General features: G+C 36.3%; 1 protein-coding gene across 1 annotated transcript; it reads right to left on the bottom strand.

Moving 5' to 3' along the window:
* Positions 1–15,920: 15,920 nt before the first annotated feature.
* On the bottom strand, positions 15,921–16,979 carry LOC107879620 (probable alkaline/neutral invertase B). Its single transcript, XM_047395503.1, has 3 exons — positions 16,887–16,979; positions 16,353–16,781; positions 15,921–16,259 (listed from the first exon to the last, which is right to left on the bottom strand). The coding sequence occupies exons 1-3, from the start codon at positions 16,977–16,979 to the stop codon at positions 15,921–15,923; spliced, it is 861 nt and encodes a 286-aa protein (XP_047251459.1).
* Positions 16,980–19,524: the final 2,545 nt, after the last annotated feature.

The following is a 19,524-nucleotide window of genomic DNA, read 5'->3' as shown; positions in this document are numbered from 1 at the left end:
TGAAGGAGTTGAGAATTGTGTTAGCATCAAAAGACACTAAAATAGTGCACCTGAAACTACAGAATAAGAAGTTATCCTCAAAGGGACCTAGTGCCACTTAAGAACTTGCAGTAGAAAATACAAAGGTCAAGGACAAGTTTGTAGAATTAACTGGTGAGGTTCAAATGTTGAATGTTGAAGTAAAGACCCTCACTAAAAAGTTGTTGGATGCTCATGTTGCTGAGGCTTCTAGAATGGACATGTAGCTAAAATCACTCTCCCGTAAGCCCCCTTCTACTTGAGTTCTAGTATGTTAGTTTCCCGTGTTAGTCTTTGTTGTGGCCTTTGCAGACGGTTATTTGATGTTTTTTGGTATATTGTAATGGTGCTAACAATGAATGAATTTCTACTTCTGTTCCTCATTTGTTTCCCTTATTTTAAAGTTGTTCTTCATATTAATACTTCCCCAGTGGCCATGAGTTAACTAACCTATGCTTACCTTTACTCTTGATTTACTGTTATCCATTTTCAATTATGCCAAAAGGGGAAATATTGACTTTATGTGTAAAGGACCAGGTGTGTATGTGTTATGCACTGAGGATATTAGGGACCAGGTACAAAGTGCACGTGTGTAATGATGTTTTTAAGTCTTGAGGCATAGTGACAGGGGGAAGTATGCAAATTCACTAAATGACCAATGGTGCATGATGACAGAGGGAAGTGATTGAACCTGGATAGAAATTGACAACTAGGGACCAGGTCCCTGAGTTGTGGAAGCATGGTTTTGTATGATAGGGTGAACATTCATCTTCGATAGTGGTAATCACACTGATTAAATGTGATGAATGAGTATTGATGCTCAAAACTCCATAGTTGGTTTGTCATCATCAAAAAGGGAGAAAATTATTGTATCCTATTTTGATGATGAGCAGATGACTACAAGGGACCAGGTCCCTGGATGTCCAAGGGTACAGTACATCTGGCATGCGTCTACACAATTTTGTCTTTTTGTTAACAAACTGTGTAGGTGTTGCTTGTACTATTTAGGACACCTGGTCTAATTATATTTCAACTCTAATCATCACTCATCTATAAAAGGAAAAGGATACTTCTTCATCAAGCAATTTTTACAAATCCAAAAATTGAAGAATGAGAGAGTGGCAAAAACTCAATCCAGCTTCATTGTACAAATATAGCTCAAGTTCTTATTTTGTAAGCTGAAAGAGTGAGTGTTCTTAAGTGGGTTCTGAATTGTAACTGAATGACTCAAGTTATAAGAGTAATAATCTTTTCTTTTTGTTTTGATAGTGCCTCGGGTAGAGTTGTCTAAGTTTGAAACTGGCTAGAGTTAAAGGCAAGCTTATGCTTCTACCATATTAGTTCAGGCATCAAATTGACCAAAAATCTGATGTTTTAGGGGAGAAGCAAGCACTTAGATGGAAGGTATCTTTTCTTAATAGACCTTACATATGATGGTGCAGTTGACGTAAGTTTTTTTTTCTTTGGTATGTTTTCAGCCTATATATAGGCAGATTTATTTTGATGAATAATACGACATATTGAAATTAATATTTCTCCTCTTTTGTGTTCTACGTTTCTCTATTTTTCTTTCTCGCTATTGTATTCAAAAACATATCCCCAAATTTTCGTACAAATATTTCCCATATAGCAAAAAATAAAAAGCTTTCATCACCTTTTCAGATAGCAAACTATATTACAATAATTGTTCCCAAAAATGAGATAAATAAAGAGTTTGGATATGAAAATTAATTAGTATTTTATCAAAATAAATGACGCAGTAGTCAGCAAGATAGACCATATCATTTGCGAAGAGTGTATATTTTTCAAATTCAATAGTCACGTCAAGTGAGTTGGTAACTTGAATATTATTTAATGAACTCATGGAAAAGAGTTACTCCCTCCGTTTCGATAGATTTATTTGATGAACATATGGAAAAGAGTACTCCTTCGGTTTAAAAAAAGAATATTTTTCTTTTCAGTCCATTTCAAAAAGAATAATCTCTTTTCCTTTTTTACAATAATTTAATTTCAACTTTCCACATAATATGTTTAGATTTTTTGGTACATTTGACACAAGTTTAATTTAAGGCCAAAAGATTCAAAAGTATTTTTTATTTTCTTAAACTTTATGTCAAGTCAAAATAGATCATTTTTGAATTCGGGAGGGAGTATAAGAAACTTAAAAGAGAGAAAACGACAAAATTAACAAAATACAGGAGATGCCACACAATAAAAGAATAAACCACCTAATCAAAGGCAAATGACGTGTAGTTTAGTAATAAAAGGTGAATTAACAAAACCAAGAAGTAGATTTTTTTCATGGGAGGCTTCATTTGTGTGTCTTCTTCAAGCGCTATGATACCTAAATGAGATGGATCTTCAAGCATCATCCTAGACACTAAGTAACCGGCAATGGACCATGTTTGGAACTTCCTAGCTTGTTTACCAATATAGCGACCATGCTTTCCATCATAATACTCCGGCCAACTATCGTTTAGCAAACGAGTTTCTGTTTTTTCAATCGCTCGTCTTGCTAATTGATGCCTTCCAGTTTTCATACATGCAGCGGTAAGGAGCCACAGAAGAACTAGACATGTAAAATAATCAAGCAAATTAATGCTAGATACGGTACCAGCTATATGAATTATTTATATTCTTTCTACTCCATTCATTAGCCGAGGACGACTAGTTACTCTTCTTCTTCTAGTAGAGTATGCTCTCGTTTCTGAAAAATATTTGGTAGAGGTATTCGTCTAGTCCACATCAATTGGTTTTGTACCCGCAACCACACCTCCCCCTCCCCCTTTAATAGATTTAATTTTTTCTTTTATAAAGATATTTTATTTTTACACACAAAAGATTTGAAAATGAAAATAAAAAGATCTTCCTTTTCTATTCAATTGTAAAGAACTATATATGTCTATTTCTTCCATCTCGCGCGTTTTCCTTTTCATACTCTTTTTCTAGTAAAAGTCAACCACTTTTAGCGGTTTAATGTAAAAAAGAAGAAAATTATCTTCAAATTCTCTTCGTTCCCACGGAATATCTAGTTTAATACCAACAATGTTGACACAAGAAACAGTTAGCTTAAAAATATGAATTTGCAATATTCTATTCACGAACTCTAATAGAGTATAACAAATGTATTGCGATATAGTATGTGAATCACGAAATGCGGGACAATATACAAATAATGTTTCACCTAACTTGTTGAGCTTTAAAAACAGGAGAAACTAACCTGGCCAAGATCTAACTCCAACTAGTATGTTTAGGATCACACCCGGTGACAATCCTCCATTCATGATTTGCCATGGCAGGATAACAAATTTTTAGCGGCATTTCTCCAACAATCTCTTGCCATTGCTGTTAAAAATTAGTGCATCGTACATGTGTCATTTTTTGTTTTTGTTATTTCCTCCGGCTATACTTTATACTGTCATATTTCCTTTCATAGTTTCTTTTGTTTTATGGTATTAGAGGTTAGGTTGTGGTAAAAGCTTTTATAGTTCTTTCTTTCTTCCTTGTCTATCAAATTAGTTTTCTTGTTGAAGAAGATTGAAAGGTGTGAAAGGGAAGCTCGTTTATGCAGCAACAAACGGAGGAAACAATTCAACTGCACAATTTAGAGTTGAGAAGCTTGTAGGGACAAACTACAAATACTGGAAAATATGTATGGAGGCATTTCTTCAAGGTCAAGCCCTGTGGGAACTTGTTGGAGCTGATGCCGAAATTCCTGCAGATACCCCAGAAAATGCTGAGTCACGTAGAAGATGGAAGATCAAATGTGGGAAGGCTCTCTTTTCCTTGAGGACATCTATTAGCAAAGAGTTTATTGATCATGTTCATGACAGTTCTCTGAAGGAAGTTTGGGAAATGCTTGAAAGTCTATTTACCAAGAAGAATGCAGCAAGATTACAATTGTTAGATAATGAATTGGCAATATTAAAACAGGGAAGTATGTCATTTTCAAGATATTTTTTACGAATTAAAAGTATTTGTTCTGAAATTTCAGAGATCGATGCCGATGAGAAGATTAGTGAAGCTCATCTACGTCACTGTCTTGTTCACGGGTTGAAGAAAGAGTATGGCCCTTTTTTCACTTCCATTCAAGGATGGTCGACTGACAACGCCCAAGTGCACACGCAAGTGTACGTGGTCTACCAAGTAATATAGTAGCCTTCAAGAAAGCTGAGTTATCGATCCCACAAAGACTAGATTTGGCAACAATTTGATTTTAGTTCACAGTTTAGATTCAATTGATGAAAAAGTAACCAAAGAGAGTTTGGAAGTTATAATTGTAAGGAAAGTAAACAAAGCGTAAAGTAAAGATCTTAAGACAATCCGTAGGAGAAAACCTAGGGTTGAAGCACTCTGAACAATCATATTATGCTATTAGATTTCATTCATGAACTTGCTTATCTTGGTTGTTGATTTGTAGGGTTAATTGCGCGATTATGGTTTCCCAACCTCTAATCTATTACCTGAGTTGAACCTTACACCTACATCGTTGAGCGGGGATGTAATAATTCACTTAAGTTCTTAACAAATATCATCCTATATATGAATCAAGTAAGGTATCTAAGTACATTCCTGTCCCAGATACTAATTCAAGTTTCTTATTTTATAAAGAATCAAGAACCATACTCTGCTTATTCCCATATTTTATCGCCCTATTCCCTCTCCTAGGTTCACAAAGTTGACAATGGATGTATTCTAAGGATCGTGAATCCTTAAGTTAAAATAAGAATAAATAAACAACCAATATTGATAAGCGCAGGAAACAAACTTAATCCATAGCAATAATAATAATGTTCATGGCTTCAACCCCGGAAAGGGAGCGTTTAGCCACACATAGTCATAATCGTAATCACAAAATAGTAAATAACAACTAAAAACATGAATGAACTAAATAAAAATAATAAAAACCTAATGAAGAAGTCGTAGCAGCCCTTTTGCTTTCCAAAATATGTTAAAAGATGTGTAAAAACGTGAAACAACATGTATTTATAGTGTAGAAGCAAGCCCTTTCCGTGTTGAATAAGAAAAGCTTCAGTTTTTGAGCCTGGAAGTGGGTGAGGTGGCACCCTAGGTTCATCCCCGCTATAGGTGGGGAGGTGCCCTGGATATATACCCGCTCTAGGTGGGGCAGCGCCTCAATATCGCTCCGAGCTACTGGAATTTGCTCTCCAAAATTTGGTTGAGTGTTGAGTCTCCCCTCTAGATCCCTTGTCTTGTGGTATCTTTCCCATGGGTTTCAAGCTTATTTAACATCAAAATATCATCATATTCAGCTCCAAAATCCTCCTACATCATCACACCAAACTAATTAAGAGAGAAACACAGCACAACACCCATAACGACGAATCAAAACAAGAGCTAAACATAGCTAGTTAGCATTGATTTTTCTCTTATTATTCCAGCTGTAGACTCATTCAAATTGAAATTTTCTCATTAACAAAAAGTTATTCCACTCATAATAACACATAAAAATCAATAGGAACACTTTAAACATATTAGAATCCACCGGAATCAACTAGGCAAGCACCTAGCTCAAGCTAGTAACGCTAGTTTTCCAAGTTGAATGCTAAATGAACTTGTTTGAAACTCACTTTAAACATAATAAACACATGCTTTAACATTTATTTATCTCATTATCAACCCATACATCACATGAATCTTCCTCAAAACAAGGCTAAACGTTCTAGAATAATGACGCTAGAATGCATAAATACACCCAACATCATCACCCCACACTTAAAGCCTTGATCGTCCTTCAACAACTCTTTACTATAAACCTCATGATCTGGAATTTCTACACTTCTACTACATGCAAGACACTCAAGCTAGTACTACAATGACTACACGGAATGCAAGTTACTATACTAAGCATGTTACAAACACAATTTAAAGCTTATGAACACTACTCCAAAACTTCCTAGCCTCAAGAATTTACTCAAAAAGTTGGCAAACTCATGCACATTATTCAATCAATGACATCATAAAATCACCCATATTAATCAAACATGAGCCCACACAACAAGAGAGTTACCCATAATCACTCATAATTAAGCAATTTAGAACATGATGGGTCCATGAATCAAATTACGCTCACTCTCACAAAGAATTCACAAGTTACACATAATGAACCATAGGCTTACCCTTAGTGTAATGCTCTACTAATAGTCGAATGTAACGCTTAAGATCAATTAGGACTTTTTTCGAGTTGTAATGTACGCTAAGGGACGGGTAGAAACTATTTGGGAATAGTGACTAACCTCTCTAAGCACTTTAATACACTATATTATGAATTTAAAATCACTCTCCAAAAATCAAACTACACTTATTCATTCATCCATACCTTTGTTTTTGCTCCATCTCTTTTAAGCATTTTCACAAACATTTGGTGGACACCTATTTTACTACCACAAGAATTAATTTTTTTCTCTTTTTTTTCACAATCATGGCAATATTCTAGCATAAATTATATCACACCCATCCACCACACATCAATTATTAACACCAATAACTATTACCTTGGGGGCATCAATTTATCCTTTTTCTTCCTTAATTTCTCAAACTCCTTTTTCAATTATTTCTTTTTTTTTCATTAAAGTACTTAGAAGTTGTTTTGGATTAAATTATGGTCTATCAAAGAATGGGATTAGGCTACATATGAATCTACCAAAGAAAAAGCTAAAGGATCAATGGGGGTTAACTAGGATAATGCACAATGGGTAGGACAAATAGAAGGTATAGAATAAGGCTATCAAAGAAATGCCTAAATCATCTCCTAAATCCACACTCTTTATTTTACTTTACGCATACATCAGGCAAGTTCTAGACATCACATGTAACAAGAAATATACAAATACCTCACATCACACATCGCACATGCTCAATTCAATAGGATCTTCATAGACTCCCAACCTAATAATAACATGAATTCAAAATTAAGCCAACAAGTAAGCGAGTCATAAACATAAGCCTAGGAGTCTCAAAAGTAGTAATTCTCACAATTTACATGCTTATACAAATAAATCCACTTGCATCATGCAATAAAAAATAGCACCAACTCAAATATCTCACTTATTCCTATCCTAAAAGTTTTAAATTGAGCCAAAATTTGGGAATTTCCCCACCCCACACTTAAATATCTACTTTGTCCCCAAAGTGAATTTTAAAAATAAGAGATATAAATACTCCCTGAGGCTTCTAGGCCTAGCTAGTAGCATATTCACACATAAAGGAGATCCATGGGACCCCACACTTTGTCTTTGTTGCCATGCGTCAAGCTCAAGTTTATGGTACTCAAACTTCTCATTAACCTATGACTCAACCAAAAGCAACAACTCTATGAAATAAAAACTAAACAACTGAAAATAAAACATACCTAATTAACTTAGGGTGTCTCCCAAGTAGCGCCTGATTTAGTGTCGCAGCGCGACGCAACTCAACTCAACCATATTCTTTCTCCCTTTTACTCCCTTTTGGGAGCCATTTTTTCATTCGTTTCTGACCTCTTGAGTTTACACTCTCAAGGTCAATATCTCTCTTTTTTTTAACCTTCATCATGTTGGGAAACGGTGGTTTCATCTTAGGTCGCTCAATCAGGTAGTCGAAAGAGGTCTTTGGTGGCTTCAACACAGTACACTCATCCCTTTCAATCACATTGATCATGCAAAAATCTTTATATTTGGTATTTTCAATGGATGATTTGTAAACATCAAATACCACCTCTTTATCCTCTACCCTCAGCTTGAGCGTGCCTTCTCTAACATCAATTAACGCTCCTACGGTTGCTAAAAATGGATGCCTTAAAATAATTGGCACCTGTTCATCTGCCTCAAAATCAAGAACAATAAAGTCAGGAGGAATTACAAATTTACTAAACTTAATAAGGACATCTTCAATTATTTCTTTTGGATATGCCATGGAACCGTCTGCTAGCTGCAAAAGCACGGTGGTCGATCTAGGCTTTCCCAAGCCTAATTTTTCAAACAGAGATAGGGGCATTAAATTTATACTTTACCCTAAATCACTCAATGCATGGACTTCTTTATTCCCAATTTTAATAAGGATACAAAACTTCCCCTTATCTTTCAATTTCTTGGGGATTTTCTGTGTCATTACCGTACAATACTTTTCAATGAGTGTTATTTCTCTCATATCTTGCAATTTTACCTTATTCCCAACCACATCCCTCAAGTACTTTACATTCTTAGACATACTCTGCAAAATATCTAAAAGAAGTAAATTAATATGAAGCTCTCTGAATGCATCAAAGAACTTTTTAAACATTGCATTCTCCTTCGCTTTTATTTGCCTCTAAGGAAAGGGTAGTGGCATCCTCTTCTTTACTTCTTCTACAACTACTTTTTCCTTCAAGTAGTCAGACTTCCTTGAATTTTTAGCAACTCTATTATTTACCTATTGGGTCACCACATCAACATCTATCTTCTTAGTTGCCTTTGGAGGTTCTCCATGAAGTTTTTTACCACTCCTCAAGGTGATTGCCATGACTTGCTTTGGATTTTCTATATCAGTTGGAAAACCACCTTGTGGTCTAGTATTTAACACTTGTTGTAACTGCCCAACCTGCAACTCTAAGCTTCACTGGGCCACTTTCTAATTCTGCAATTCTGTCAGTTGATTTTTCATATCTGCCAACAGTTGTGCTTGCCCAACTGCAAGTTGCTTTAACATTTCTTCCATGTTTCTAGTTGATTGACTTGGTTGTAGGGGTGGGCATGGTATGGTATATACCGAATACCAGAACGAAACTAAAAAATTTTATACTGCGGTATGGATGTTATAGTATTTGGTAGAAATTTTAAATTATTTTGGTATTTGGTACTTATGCAATAAATACCGAAATACCATATACCGCAGTAAAGTTTTTAAATAACATATAAAACCCACATATATATTATATTTAAGATTATTAAATATATTTATATATCATCCATTAGCCAATTGAACACAAAAGTAACTTTTATTAAGAAATAAATTTTTTGAAAAGCTTATTATTTAGGAGTACTATGCTTAAGTTTAGGTAATGTTGTTGAGAGTTTGTATCTCGCACTATTCAATCATGATTGAAATATTATTTTTGTGTAATTGATTAGCAAAGATAGTTGTTAGTCTAATATGATTGATACGTTTTTAAAATTTAAAGTTATAGTTTTTTTATATGAATATATGTAAGTAGAAATCAAATAAAGTATGGTTACCAAATTACCATACCGTAAAATACCGAAACCGAATTTAAAAATAACGAACCATATCAAACTAATTTGGTATGGTAATGATATTTTTCTTTTAGATACCAAAAACTGAAGTTACCGTACCAAAGTTTAAAATATCATACCATGCCCACCACTACTTGGTTGTGTCTGTGACTGTAGGGTATTCCATGACTAATTTGGTGGTTGATCTTGCCACTTCATGTTGTAGGCATTACCATAATTAGGCCTTTGAGCATTGCCTAAATACATCGCAGATTCTGAATTTGAAGCACACATGGTAGCCGTATGATCATTATTTGCGCATACTTCACACCAACCTGCAGCTTGTTGAATGGCATTAACTGTGGCTGCAAGTTGCGCTGCTCCAACTTCATGCTGCTGAATGATGTGTTGATCAAATTCTGTAGTGCAGAAACATGTGCTGATAAGGCTGTGAATTGGTCCACCTCCAATACACCCGCAATTCTTTTTGTGGCACTTCTAGAATCTGAATGCCAATATGGATTTCTTTATGCTATACGGTTCATCAATGTGTATAGCTCATCATAAGTTAGCTCCAACGCTTGACCACCTATGGCTGAATCTAGCAAAATATTTGTATTGTGATCAAGAGCTTCTACAAAAGTGTGAGAAAGTACCTCATTAACTGTTGGTGATGTGGACAATCCCGAAGAAGAACCTTTAAGTATTCCCAAGAATGATAGAGGTTTTCATCAGGCTTCTGTTTGAAGCTCACTATCTCACTGTGAAGTCTCGCAGTCTTGCCTGATGGAAAGAATCTGATAAGGAACTTTCTGACTAAGTCGTCCCATGATGTGATTGAATTAGCTAGATCTGCATTCAGCCATCTTTTAGCTACTCTCATAAGTGTATGGGGAAACAGAGCCAGCCTCACATAATCTTGAGTCACCCCAATTGGAGTGAATGTATCAGTAAGCTCAATGAAGGTCTGCAAGTGGACTTGTGGATCCTCGTGTGAAAGCCCTGCGAACTGTCCATTGCTAATAAGAAGTTGCACTATATTGTGTTTCAACTCGAAATTCCCCCCAGCTGTCATTCTTTAAATTGGGGAAGTCAAGTTCATTGGAAGTGGGACTGCCATTTCCCTAACCTTCCTACCAGTTACTTGTTGTTTGACCATAGGAGTGGTGTTCTCTTGGTCTTTTTGGATTTTTAGAATTCTAGGGAGAAGAATTGTTTCTCTCCTGCGTTGATGGTAAAGTTGCTCGGGTTATGGGCTTGGTTCTACCAACTCTCAATCTCTTACCAACTTATAAACTTAGAAACCTATCTCCTGCAAACACAAAAACAAGACCAAGCATAAAAACACCAAATAACTCTAAATATAAACTAAAATAAATAATTGCCAAAATACAAGTCCCCGACAACAGTGCCAAAAACTTGACAACACCCAAGCGCACACGCAAGTGTACGTATTCTACCAAGTAATATAGTGTCCTTCAAGAAAGCCGAGATATCGATCCCACAGAGACTAGATTTGGCAATGATTTGATTTTAGTTCACAGTTTAGATTCAATTGATGCGAAAGTAACCAAAGAGAGTTTGGAAGTTGTAATTGCAAGGAAAGTAAACAAAGCGTAAAATAAAGATCTTAAGACAATCCGTAGGTGAATACCCAGGGTTGAAGCACTCTGAAAAATCATATTATGCTATTGGATTTCATTCGTGAACTTGCTTATCTTGGTTGTTGATTCCTAGGGTTAATTGTGCAATTATGGTTTCCCAACCTCTATCTATTACCTAAGTTAAACCTTAAACCTACATCGTTGAGGGGGGATGTAATAATTCACTTTTCTTAACAAATATCATCCTATATATGAATGAAGTAAGGTATCTAAGTACATCCCTATTCTAGAAACTAATTCAAGTTTCTTATTTTATAAAGAATTAAGAACCATATTCTACTTATTCCTATGTTCTATCGCCCTATTCCCTCTCCCGTGTTCACAAGGTAGACAATGGATGTATTCTAAGGGTCGCGATTCCTTAAAATAGTTAAAATAAGAATAAAAAACAACAAATATTGATAATCTAAGAAAACAAACTTAATCCATAGTAATAATAATCATGTTCTTGGCTTTAACCCCGGAAAGGGGGCGTTTAGCCATGCATAGTCATAATAGTAATCACAAAATAGTAATTAATGACTAAAAACATGAATGAACTAAATAAAAATAATAAAAAACTAATGAAGAAGTTGTAGCAGCCCTTTTTCTCTCCAAAATTTGCTAAAAGATGTGTAAAAACGTGATACAATATGTATTTATAGTGTAGGAGCAAGCCCTTTCCGTGCTGAACAAAAAAAGCTTTAAATGTTGATCCTGAAAGTGGGTGGGGTGGTGCCCTGGGTTCAGACACGCTGCAGGTGAGGAGGCGCCCTGGCGATATCCCCACTCCAGGTGGGGCGGCGCCTCAATATCTCCCCAAGCTACTGGAATTTGCTCTCCGAAATTTGGTTAAGTGTTGAGTCTCCCCTCTTGATCCCTTGTCTTGTGGCGTCTTTCCAATGGATTCCAAGCTTATTTAACATAAAAATATCATAATACTCAGCTCCAAACGCCTCCTACATCATCACACCGAACGAATTAAGAGAGAAACACAACACAACACCCATAACAACGAATCAAAACAAGAGCTTAACATAGATAGTTAGCATTGATCTTTCTCTTATTGTTCTAACTGTAGACTCATTCAAATTGAACTTTTCTCATTACCAACAAGTTGTTCCACTCATAATAACAAATAAAAATCATTAGGAACACTTTAAACACACCAGAATCCACCGATATCAACAAGACAAGCACCTAGCTCAAGCTAGTAACGCTAGTTTTCCAAGTTGAACTCTAAATGAATCTTTTAAGTACGAACTTGTTTGAAACTCACTTTAAACATAATAAACACATGCTTTAATATTTCTATGCACGTTTATCTCATTATCAACGTATACATCACATTAATCATCCTCAAAATAAGGCTAAAAAGTCTAGAATAATGACGCTAGAATGCATAAATACACCCAACATCATCGACATATCCTTCCATTGAAGAGGTAGAGAATTTTATCTCTAATCAAGAAGCCTTGTCAAAACAAATGGCAAAGAGTTTCGAATTTGATGCTGTTCTTTTTTCTAAGGGAAAACCATAAAAGGATAAGTCATGTGGGAATAAGAACAAAGAAGAAGAATCAAGTGCAGAAAAAGGTGACAACTCTCAATATAAGAAGCCGATCAAATGTTTCAGATGTGGAAAGATCGGGCATATTAAGAAAAATTACCGGGTAAAGATTGCTAAGGCCAATGTTGCTTGCACTAGTGAAAAAAGATGATCATCTCATGTGGGAGCATTGTTTTACTATAGAGGTTGCTGAACAAAAGTTAGCTCAAACTTTTGTCAATTATGCCGAAAACAAGAAAGAGGAATATATCATTAATTCTGGTTGTTATTCCCATCATGTAACTGGTAATGATTCACTACTTTCAGAGTTGCATCAACATAATGGAGAGCGAGTCATTGTTACAGCTGATAACTCAACATATCCAGTAGAAAATAAAGTTGTAAGGATCGACACTAATGATACAAAGATTTTCAAGCTGAATAATGTCTTCCATGTTCTAGGTTTGAAGAGAAATTTAGTTTTGTTTCTCAAATTACAAATTCTGGAAAATATGTTTTATTTGATCCCAATGATATGAAAGTTTGTGATAATACATTGCTGCTGATTTTCTTTTCACGGGTGAGAAGAAAGGTTCCTTATTTGTTATAGTAGTGAGATAAGCCTATGTGAAGAAGACAAGTCAAGTAGATAGCCCAGCGATTTGGCATGCTCGCTTAGGTCACTTGGGTTATCAATTGCTCAAACAAATTACTTCTAAGAAATTGGTGGATGGCATTTTGATTCTAAAAAATGTTTGTGAAGGTGTTATTTGCCAAGGATGTCAATTCAGAAAATCACATCGTCTTTCATTTCAAAAATCATCAAGTCGCAGATCCATCATGTTGGAGTTGGTGCAAACAAACTTAATGGGGCCAACAAAAACAACAAGCTATAGAGGCTTCCATTACATCATGATATTTGTAGATGATTTTTCAAGATATACATAGGTGAAATTCTTGAAAGAGAAGAGTGAAGCATTATCAAAACTTATTGAATTCAAAAATGCAGAAGAGATGTAATTTGGGAAGAAAGTTAAATGCTTATGGAGTGACAACGGAGGAGAATATATATCAAATAATTTATTAAAATACTTCGATGACAATGGTATTTCAAGACAAATGACATGTCCAAATAACCCCAGCAAAATGGAGTTTTCAAAAGGAAACTAGTTCACCTCACTTTGATGAGTCTCTTATGGTGGCACGATAAAAACCTTCCACGAGAGCTTTGGGCTGAATCTGTTCAATGTCCTTGTCACGTCATAAATCGTTTACCTCCACGGCAAGGTAAAGAAAAATCCCCTTTTGAGACTCTATATGATGTAAAGCCAAATATAAACTATTTTTGGGTGTTTGGTTCAATTTGTTATGTTTATATTCCAAAGTCAAATCGAACTAAACTTGACCTAAAAGCAAAAAGGTGTGTTTTTGTTGGCTATGATTCATATAGAAAAGTGGAGATGTATGGATCCATAAACAAAAAGGTTTATCAATTCTAGAGATGTTGTGTTCAATGAAGTATCATCTTGCCATTCTGTCCAGACATCCAACAGCATTCAAAAAATAATTCTTGATGGTGTTCAAGAAAATTCACAAACATCTTCCGAAAGTGACCTGTTGGCATCAAACAATGGTGAAAGTTCAACTCCACATCCTCCAAATTTAGATGATGGCAAAGAACAAACTCAAAGGAGGTCAACAAGAGAAAAAAGACAGCCAAATTATCTCAAAGATTATGAGGTACAAATCAATAATTACACTGTTACTTCATGTTTCTTTGTAGGAACATCGGATGAAGAACCATCAAGCTTTGAAAAAGCCAAAGGTTATTCAAAGTGGGAAGCAGCCATGAAAGAAAAAATTGATGCTTTAAATAAAAATCAGACGTGAGAGTTGGTACCAAAGCCGGAAAATTGTGAGCTTATAACTTGCAAACGGGTTTATCGATTGAAGAAAAATTCAGATGGGTCTGTGGATAAATGCGAAGCTCGACTTGTTGCACGTGGTTTCACGCAAAGTTATGGGATGGATTATGAGAAGACATTAAGTCCAGTTGCAAAAATGGTAACAATAAGAACCCTTTTATCTCTTGCAGCATCTGAGAATTGGAAGTTATGGCAACTTTATGTAAAGAATGTGTTTCTTTACGGAGAATTGGATCGTGAGGTCTTTATGGAGCAACCTGAAGGGTACATTTCAAAGAAATTTCCTCATCATGTATGTAGGATGAAAAAGGCATTGTATGGCCTTAAACAAGCACTGCTTGGTATGGTAAAGTTGCTCAATACTTTATCTTTTGTGGCTTTAAAGTTGTTAACTCAGATTCTGGTTTATTTATTAAATTATAATCAAATATGCATTTGATGGTTCTATGATATGTGGATTATATAATAATTACTGGAGATAATGAAGTTGAGATTTCTAAACTACAGCTTTCTATTAGATTTGAGATGAAGAGTTTAGGAGAGGCTAGCTGTTTTCTTGGTTCGGAAATTGAAAAAACAAATCAAGGATACTTCATTTTTCAACAAAGGTATGCAAGGAAGTTGTTGGAGCGTTTTGGCATGGGGAAGTCAAAATAAAAAGCCACTCCAATGGAGCCACATCTCAAATTAATGAAAGATGAAGGGAAGTCATTGAAGGACGCAAAAAAAAATTCAGCAACTTGTTAGTAGTTTAATCTATTTAACTATCGCAAGACCTGAAATTGCTTATTCTGTTAGTGTTGTTTCTCAGTTCATGTAGTGTCCAAGAAGTTCACATCTAGATGCAGCAAGAAGAATTCTAAGATATTTGAAAGGCTCTCTTGATCATGGTTTGATGTAAAAGAGACATGAGAAGTTCTTGTCAAGTGGTTTTGTTGATGTAAATTGGGCGGGAGAAGCGAATGATAGGCATTCAACTTCAGGCTATTATTTCAGCACTGGTTCCGCAATGGTATCTTGGTGTAGCAAGAAGCAATCAGTGGTTGCTTTATCTAGCACTGAAGCAGAATATGTGGCAGCAACTATGGCGGCACAAGAATGTATCTGGTTAAAAAGATTAATAGAAGAGATTAGTTGATCATGATGTCCAAATTAAATGTGATAATAAAAGTGTTGTTAAACTTGCATCAAACCTAATTTTTCATGATCGGACAAAACACATTGAAGTTCACCATCACTACATTCGAGAGAAAGTGTTGGATCAAGAAGTACAACTGAAAGGAATTCCCACAAATGATCAAGTTGCAGACATACTCACAAAGGCTTTGGTAAAGCCTAAGTTTGACTGTTTTAGAGCTGCTCTTGGAGTCATTGATCGTAAGCATGCACTAAGGAAAGTGTTAAAAATTAGTGCATCTTACATGTGTCATTTTCTGTTTTTGTTATTTTCTCCAGCTATACTTTATACTGTCATATTTCCTTTCATAGTTTCTTTTGTTTTAATCGTGATTCAATGAGATCCATTATTGCTGAAGATTGTTCAGGTGTGGCCAAGGATGACAAAATGGTGATGCAATTACCCAAACAAAACCAACGGAAATCCATTCAAGCAGGACTTGAAGTAACCACCACGACTTGGCATGAAATCAAAAACCCAATTTGATAGGGAATCTGGCAGGACATTAAACTTGTTTACAACAGTTTGAGAGTACTCTTCTGTCTTGTAACGGTGTATGTCATTCAAGTGTTTCATATCGAGGCAAAAGTAACTACTCACGTGATAGCTTAAAGCATGGAGGCGTTTAATTATTCTGTCCGCAAATTTTCTGCCTTCATCTTGCTTGAGTAGAAGTAGAGCACATCTTAAGGCCATAAAGAAAAGAGCTTGTTTTTCAATTGGATAGCCATAAGCACCCTAACAAACAACAACTCATTCAGTAAGCTAACAATAAAATATTAATTGATCATTTCCAAGACTATATACATGTGTCTGAAGGAGAAGATTCACCATTCTTGGATCAATCACAGAGCATCCATCAGCACGAAGCAGGGTTGGAAATGTATCGAAACCTTCTGAAAGGCACAAAGTGGGGATGAGGTGCATACCCTTATGGAATTCAGGCAGCTCAGCCAAGGAGGTGTCTCCTGTTGACTTTGTGTATGCACGAAACATTATAATCCACCAGAACCCTGAATCAACAGGAGTAACTCTGCCTATGGGACATTCTCCAAAAACAGCAACTATAGTCTCCGAGTTCTTAATAGGGTCATGAAGCACTTTAAAACTAGCAGGCATAACTCCTCCTGACTTGAACTGATCTATCTTCTTCTCCCATGATTGGAGCCGTAACGTTTTCATAAGAAAATTCTTCACTATTGCAGCTTCACCGTTCATCAAGAACGCCAAAGCTCTTGGCACAATATCTCTCACAAACACCTGGCCAGGTCAAACTCTTAGAAAATGTGTAAATTTACATAACAATATAAGCAAACATTAAAAAATCGATCACTTTGTAGTGGGAGAGAATGATAAGGATTTTACCTGATCGTAGTTAAGTTCCTCTGTAGAATTGTCTATAGCAGCAACAGTGGTTGTTTGATGAATTGTACAATAGAATGCCTCAAGGCTTCCCATGCTTCGCTAATAATGGGATGTAGCTCAACACATGATCAAGGCGAATTTATGCTAGACCTCCTTCCCGGTGGTGAATGAGTTATTGACATTTCACTAAAAGATCTTTCATCAAATGATCTTTTCCTTTCAATATTAACGGCTGTTGGTTTTTCCAGCAATCTAGACAAATCATCAGAATCTTCAATTTCAAATAAAGAGGGAATAGATTCAACATGTTTCCCAGTCTCGTTCTGAGAATCCACCGTCGTAGGCATGTTAAATGAACCGAAAGATCTGCGTTTAGTTAATAGAATTGGCAAACTTGTAAGACAAGAAGAAGGACAAAGCCAATGCTCACACAGATTTCAGGGAAGGGCCACATTTGATTTAGGCACTTTTGTTGCATAATATTCTTAGTAGTCTTAAAAATTAGCAACTTTTCTTTTATTACGTATTACTTAAAACAATGGAGCCAATAATCTCAAAGTCAACTAGAAAGTATAAAGAGAATGGATTTTGTTAATCTTACATATTGGAATACAACATAAGCAAAGTTTAGTTCCAATAAATGTCAACTTACTTATTTAACAAGAAAACTACCATGGAAGCTTAAGAATGAACAATATATGTGTAACGACTCCAAGATAATTGTGTTAGCCCATATGTTATTTGGCCTTTAGTTTATGGACCTTTAGGTTATTGGCTATGTATATATAGCCTACTCTTGCTTTAGTCAGTTTTATGCTTTTCAGATTATATTGTAAACCTTAGCCTTTCTTCTCTTCAATAAAGTTCTATTAACATGGTATCAAAGCTAGTTCGATTCATGTCCTTTGATTTGTTGGTTGAAGATTTTGTAGCAGGCACCTACTGCGCGGATCGAACTCCGCGGTGAGTTCGCTGGGGGGTACGGGGGGCAGCGCGCCCCCGTCCGGGGTTCGGGGCGGAGCCCCGAATTTTTTTGAGGTGCTGCTGTATTCGTTTGCTATTTTCGTTGGGTTTTTTGGTTGGATTGATTCGTTGCTGTCTTCGTTTGCTGTCTGGTATTGTTCGTCTTTCGTTCTTTTGCTTGCTGCCACTGTTGTTCGTTCGGAATTGTTCAACCTAGGGTTTTGCATCTTTTTGTTTTTTTGAATTGTTTGTGTGTTGCTGTGTTTACAATGACTGGAAAGGATGATTCTCTCCAGTCCATTAGTACTCAATTAGATGGTAAGAACTATGCATATTGGAGTTATGTCATGAAGAATTTTCTTCGTGGGAAGAATATGTGGGGTTATATCACTGGAGTAAAACCAAGACCTATCGATGATAAAACTGAAAATTTTGATTTGTTGGTGGACTTATGGGAAACTAATAACTCCAAGATTATCACTTGGATCAACAATTCTGTAACTCAGTCAATTGGTATGCAATTGGCTAAGTATGACACAGCAAAGGAGGTCTGGGATCATTTGGAAAGACTGTACACTCAGTCTAATTTTGCTAAGCAGTACCAGTTGGAGTATGATATCCGTGCTCTTCAACAGCATGATCTCAGTATTCAAGATTTTTATGCTGCCATGTCGGATTTGTGGGATCAATTGGCACTTACTGAATCTGCAGAGTTAAAAGGTTTTGGGCCGTACATTGCTAGACGGGAAGAGCAACGCTTGGTTCAGTTTTTGATGGCACTACGTTCTGACTTTGAGGGCCTACGTGGAACAATCCTTCATCGATCTCCCCTCCCTACTGTTGATTCTGTGGTTCATGAACTGATTACAGAGGAGACTCGTATCAAGTCTCAAGTGGATAAAGGGTCTAAAGTAACTACTACTCCTGTCGTGTTTGCTGCTTCAACTGATCAGTCTAGGCCACCACGTACTCAGACTCGACAATCTCCTAAAGTTGCATTTGATGAGTGTGCATTCTGCAAACAGAAAAATCATTGGAAGGCTCAGTGTCCGTTGTTACTTAACAAGGTCAAACAGCCTCAATCTGGGCAGCAACAGAAATATGGGCAGCAAAAGTATCCGTCACGCCCATCTGGTGCTCCTCCGTGGTCATCTCGTCCTCCACAGTTCGCTGCTGCTGCACCATCTGTAGATGTTGAGTCTGTTAGCACTATGCCACCTTCTGCGTTGGATCCCCAGGTTTTCGAACAGTTCAGACAGTTCTTCGTTTCTAATCCTACGGCCATGTCAGCATCTATGTCTCATTCGGGTTCAGTTTCTTCTAGTACCTCAGGTATTCCTTCCTCCTTGTGGATATTGGATTCTGGTGCGTCTCATCACATGTCCCCTCATTTGTCATCGTTTGGTTCTTTGTCACCCATTTCACCAATCTCTGTTATGTCCGCGAGTGCTGTACCTATGTCAGTCGAGGGTGTTGGTTCTGTTACTACCCCTCACATTGTCCTCTCTGATGTTTATTACATTACCAAACTTGCTTTAAATCTTGTTTCGGTCAGTCAGTTATGTAAGGCTGGTAATTGGGTGTTTTTTTCTGATTCTGTTTGTGTTATACAGGACCAACACACTCAGAGGGTGATTGGGACCGGCCGTAGGTTGGGGGAACTCTATGTCTTGGA

Source organism: Capsicum annuum, chromosome 8 (genome assembly GCF_002878395.1).
Source record: "Capsicum annuum cultivar UCD-10X-F1 chromosome 8, UCD10Xv1.1, whole genome shotgun sequence".
NCBI classification, from domain to species: domain Eukaryota; kingdom Viridiplantae; phylum Streptophyta; class Magnoliopsida; order Solanales; family Solanaceae; genus Capsicum; species Capsicum annuum.
Note: the sequence above shows the minus strand (reverse complement) of the source record. Positions and strands in the feature narration are given on the sequence as shown.